The sequence below is a fragment of the Centroberyx affinis genome, unplaced genomic scaffold, assembly GCF_046629955.1.
Source record: "Centroberyx affinis isolate AG114_WGS23_722 - 3 ecotype Tasmania unplaced genomic scaffold, CSIRO-AGI_Caff_v1 ptg001001l_1, whole genome shotgun sequence".
NCBI classification, from domain to species: domain Eukaryota; kingdom Metazoa; phylum Chordata; class Actinopteri; order Beryciformes; family Berycidae; genus Centroberyx; species Centroberyx affinis.
In genome coordinates, this window is record NW_027279565.1 from 46,942 (window position 1) to 52,500 (window position 5,559).

Below are 5,559 nucleotides of genomic sequence, written 5' to 3' on the forward strand. Positions count from 1 at the left end.
CTCCAGCAGCCCTAATCCTGCGGGACAGGAGAGAGAGCCACTCCGACAGCGCTGGCACAGTTTCTGTGTGAATTACTGTCACTCCCCACGCACCGCCTCTTATTAGAAACCCCAGCCCCTGTGGCTTTACACAGACCTTTAATTGATTGGTTTGGAGTCAGGCTTGGCCCGGCGACAATATGTGTGTGTGTGTGTGTGTGTGTGTGTGTGTGTACATGGCGGTGGTGTTGGTGGTCTGTGTTTGTGTCTGTGGTGGTGGTGTGAGGGGTGTGAAGGACCCACTTAAAATGTTACAAAAAAATGTTTCAGAAAAAATAAAAACAACACAATTTTGAATTCACAAATTTTAATTCACTTCAACATTGAATGAACCAAGATTTCATTTGAACTGCAACTGACTCTAACCCTGATTCCTGTCATACAGAAAAGCACAATGATATCAATGATGATAGTGATTGGAATCAATGATAAAATTAAAAGGCAGGTCATCTGTGTGAGTGTAGCAGCCGATCGAGATAGTCAAACAAGAGATCCTCTGACATACAAATATCTATTCTTAGATATGGTTTTGAACACATATTTGTACACATTTGCACCAGACATTGAATAAAATACAGTTCTTTTTAAATACTCCTGTGATTGAGTGAACTTGCCTGGCACAATGAATTGAATTGAGTTCATTAGATTGTCCTAAAAAAAAAAAGCAAACAGCACTGTTCTGGCACTCCAAACTGGCTCAAACAAACACTCAAAGTCACTCAGCAAAATAAAAAATAAAAGTATATCAATTACAATTTGACCCATGTCGGGTATTTACATACATTAAAAGTGAAGAACAGAGTCAAGCCTGCCATGTTTCAGTAATGGCTCAAAAAAGTAGATTGTCATCATCTGCAGCAAAAAAAAAAGCACAGTTTATCTCTCCTATGTTTCTTTTACTCTTTCAGATTTGGTTCCTGTGTAGCCAAAAGTCTTTTTCACTGTCTTTGGGAAACAGAATCACAAAAGAACTGGCATAATACAATAATACAACATGACAAGACTTTTTACTCAGTAACACTCAGTAACTGCTTCTTTTTCATTTTCTTCCACTTTCCACTCCTTTCCTTCCTTTTTCTTTTTGGGCAGTGTGCTCTTATGTCTCTTGTTACCCAAACAGCCGCCACGTTCTGAAAGCCAATATTTAAAACCATGGAAATAAAAACTAAAAATAGCACGCGATGACAGCAATTCCAACCATAATAACAACAATAATAACAATAATGATAATAATAATCATGGATAAACATAGCAATAAATAGGGTTGGTGAAGTTTAAGTGCGGGTAGGTGTGGTGAAACACAAGACTGTGGGCACCAATTAGAGAGAGGAAAAGAGCTGAGATGAGGGGAGAGAGTGAGATGGAGAGAAGAGAGGAAGAGTGAAAGGGGTGGACTACCGCACATAAAGTGACTGATTGTTTGGTTGCTGAATCTCCGCTCTGTCCCTCCTTTCTTGACATTTTTCTCTCGCCACACATGCGAGGGTGGGTGCTGCCCAGAAGGGGTTCGGAGCCCCGGGTGTCGCTCCGTGCCACATCCTCGGACGCTTTTGCACGTCGGGACTCTCTGTGTCGTTCCACTCCCCTCTGCCAAAAACTGTCCACTGCTCCGACCTTTCTCTCTCCCTTGAGTCATTTTAAACCTTAAAAAGTTTTTTGCGAACCCTCCTGGAGAGGAGAGCGGGGGGAAGAGGGAGGAGAGAGGACATCACATCCACAAAATGTGAGCGTCTGTGTGAAGGATGTAAGTGCTAGATAAGATTGGTTGGTGAGGTTGGAGTGGGGATTGGAGATGTGTTTGTGTGTGTATGTGTGTGGGTGGGGACGGGGAGGGGAGGGGAGGAGAGGGGAGGGGGGGTTGACGGGGTGGTCAACTTCTTTTCCTATACGAAACGAAGCCTGTAGACGAACAGCAACATGCTGTTCATCCAAGTCCTCAGGCAGCCAAGAGCAGTCAGTATGTGTCCTGAGGATTTATGGGGATTGTGGAGGTCTCGGTCTCGGCCCGAGGGTCCAGTCCATAAATGTCAGTCAGCAGGGGCCACTCTGACCCATGAATAGGGGAGTATATCATGTGTGTGGCTGTGCTAGAGACATTAGAGAGAGACAGAGAACAATTATTGGCCAAAGCAGATGAGCTCCCGCCCTCCTTGGAGAGCCTTTCCTTGGGATTGGCTGGTTAAGAGAGGGTTGTGATAATTTCCTATTCTTGTCATTGACAAATGGAGATTCTGTGTTTGTAGGTTGGAGGTATGTTTGGCAATAGTTCTACCCCCTGATAAAACTTTATGGGTGGATTATTCAAATGTTTCTGGGAAAACTATCTTTCACAGTTACACATCAACTGCCGTGTCACAGCACACTGCATACCTACGCTCTGTCACTGAGGTAACACTGTAATTTCACCGCTATCGCTCCACAAATCCTGTTTTCACAGATGTGTGGTTGAGATTTGGCACTATCGAAGAGTCTGTCTGATAATTTAGGCCTATATGATGTACAGTATATCTGTCTAATCACTTCTTTGTCAATCTATGCCTACAGGGCCACTTATCTCTTACACAGTTTCTATGCGACCAAACTCCATCCATCAATTCATCCCTCATTCCTCAATTCATTATCATGGACCCTCTCTTTTCCTCTTTCCCTCTCCCTCTCTCTTCCTCCCTGTCTTCTCCTCTCTGTTTGTCAGTCTTTATCTCTGGTAGTCAGCCTGCTCTCTGGGACTGGAGGAGGAGCTCCCGGGGGGTCGGCCGTGCCCCTTGTCCTTGCCCTCGTCCTGAGCCACGCTGGTCCCTGAGGAGGCCTGGCTGGAGTTGGAGCCGGAGGAGGCCGGAGGCTGGCTCAGGCCCCCCGCGCTCCCACCGCTCCCGTCTGTGGACTGGTACAGCTCCTCGGCTCCGTCCTCGCTGGACTCCGGGTCCTCGGAGCCCGAGAGCAGCTCCTCGTCCCGGTACTCGCTGACGTCCACTCCTCCGCTGGCGGCGGCCCCCTCGCCCAGCTCCTTGAGGCGGCCGTGGTGCTTGACGTGGTAGCGCTGGTTCTGGAAGAACTTGATGATGGTGTGCTTGGGCAGGTCGAGCTGTGCCGACAGGGTATGGATAGCCTCCTGGTCTGGGTACAGGCCAACGTCCTGGATGAAGCTCTGCAGGATACCCAACGCCTCCAGGGAAATCTAGAACACACAGGGGAGAAAGACGAATGGTTAGAAAGAGGAGAGGATGGAGAATGTTAGGTAAAGCTAAGAGCAACTGGGTATTACACCAAAATGCAGAATAATTTCTTTATGGCTCCTAATAGAGAAATTATCCTGAGCAGGGAAATACAAAGACACACGGTACCTTGGTGCGTGACCGCGGCTTCTTGGTGCTCCCACCACTGCTACCACTTCCAGGCGGACATCCGCTCGCAGCTCCCGCTCCCACATTCTGTGACCCGTCCTCGGGCACCGGGACAGATAAGGGCTCCTCACGCATGGGAGAGTGGTGGTGCTCCTTCATCGGGGCTGGGGGCGGCCTGTGCAGTGCCTGACGAGAAAGGCAAAACAGCTGATTAGTGGGGCACAGTCACCCCTCATCAAGACTGCAGCCTGGAATTCACAATGTAAGTCACAATGAAATGAAAAACAACCTTTTCACCTTGTTAGCTAATTCCCCATATCATAACATAGACCTGTTTAACAATAAATGTCAAAAAGATTGGCAATTTTTTTATTTTCTTGTATTTTTATATCAACATCTCATTCACTTATTACTTTTACATAAACTGAAATTTGTTTCGATTATGCTCAAAGCTTAACCCGGAAACACATTGAATTTATGGTAAGGAGACACCATCAAAACGCTGTTTCCTTGTTTAAATGTTGTTTTACTGTACCGCGCCCCTTTATCTTACATCTATAAACAAGATATGTTGCAAGTATATTCCGTACCTGACAAAAAGTCTTATAATGACCCCATGTGATGCAACACAGTAGCCAGGGCCGCAGGGTGAGCAGAGGGTGAGAACGAGTGTTTCACAGCTCACAAAGCGTCATGGCCTATTAACCAGCTCCAGGTCTGGCACACAAACTGCTACGGGCCTTTGACCCGATGTGTGTAAGATTAGCTCTAGTGAAACGCCAACCATCTGTCTGCCTGTAAGTCTCTCATTTACTAACTTACGACACCCCATCACTATTTAACCAGCCCATTCATAACCAGAGAGACGCAGAGTCAGAGAGAGCGCCCGAAAAGACGACGAATCTACTTTGATTGGTAATTAGGTCAACAATAGATCATTAACAGCGGTTTGTAACGACAGATAGTTGAGGGGGAAAATGGTGAATACGGACAGAAAGATGGACGAATAAGTGGATGAAACTGAGTGAGAGAGAGTGAGAAAAGAGAGAGAAAGAGTGGGCTAGGGAGCTGTATAGAGAAGTTATATATTAGAGAGACAATGGGGGTAGGTGTGGAAATGTGTTTGTTATTCTGATGGGTGGTGCTTTGGCAGAGAGCGGTCCTTTGGCTGTCGGGAGCGGAGTGGAGGTTATTTGACAGCACTGAGCAGGGCAGGATGAAGTGTTGGAAGGGAAAGTGGGGACTTTGGTTGTTTGTCAGAAGGTAGTGGCTGTTGTGAGAGCGTTGCGGTCGTGTCCCTCCCGCTGGCTTTAAGAGCAGGGAGGGGCCTCCCCACTGGAATGCCCAGCTATAAATCTGTGGCGCATTAAAATTAAAGGACCCACATAAAGATAATAGTCATTCGCTTTTCTCTCCCTCTCTTCAATAATAACAGGGTATTACTTAAATAATATCGAGGGCAGGCCAGACCATGAAATTGCTCCGATTTTATTCGCGGGGGCTTTTCTCTTTTTTTTTCTTTTTTTTTTTTTATTGAGGTGGTGGGGGGATGAGCAATTTACAGGAAGTGAGTAGGTTTTTGGTTATTTTTCTCTTTCCCTCCCCCCGTCCGCTCTTTCTGCCACGCAAAAGTGACAGATTTAGATATTGAGAAAAGACTGTGAGAACGCTGGAAAACCAACAACAGAGGGAGAGAAGGGGCCAGAAAAAGATATCTATCCCTGCCCTAATGAGGACCACACAGCCACAAACATCTCCCATGCAAACTCGCTGAGACACTGAGACACTTAATAACTAAATTGAGGGTAAATCATGGAGGGGATTGCGAAACCTTGCCTCCCCCCACCCCCCATTCGCAGATCCTCATCGTTTCTACACTTATTTGGGCTGACAGCAAGGACTCTTGGATCGATCACACACACACACACACACACACACACACACACACATACACACACACACACACACACATAGTCAAACACACACCAATAGCGGGGCCTGGTCTCCTTCATGCACTAATGATGATGTTAGTGGCGGCTTGAGAGAGCAGAGCCAAACGCGCTGGGCTGCTTGGCTCCTCCAAAGTCCATCTCAGAGGATTCCTCGCCTCTCTCCTCCTCCTCCCTCCTCCTCTCCCGTTCTAGTTCCCGTTCTGGCCTCCCTCTCTTTTCTGCGCTCA

The 5,559-nt window shown here is 46.8% G+C and overlaps 1 protein-coding gene across 3 annotated transcripts in view; it reads right to left on the reverse strand.

The window, feature by feature from the left end:
• Positions 1 to 360: 360 nt before the first annotated feature.
• Positions 361 to 5,559, reverse strand: part of satb2 (SATB homeobox 2) — a 41,572-nt gene continuing 36,373 nt past the window's right edge. For 2 of the 3 annotated variants that reach the window (XM_071522546.1, XM_071522544.1), the window contains exons 13-14: positions 3,381 to 3,587; positions 361 to 3,214 (exon numbers count right to left, since the gene is read on the reverse strand). In XM_071522546.1, coding sequence (XP_071378647.1) covers positions 2,735 to 3,214; positions 3,381 to 3,587 — 687 coding nt within the window. In that variant the 3' untranslated portion in view covers positions 361 to 2,734. The remainder of the gene's footprint in view (positions 3,215 to 3,380; positions 3,588 to 5,559) is intronic. The other variant, XM_071522545.1, reaches the window with a different exon arrangement.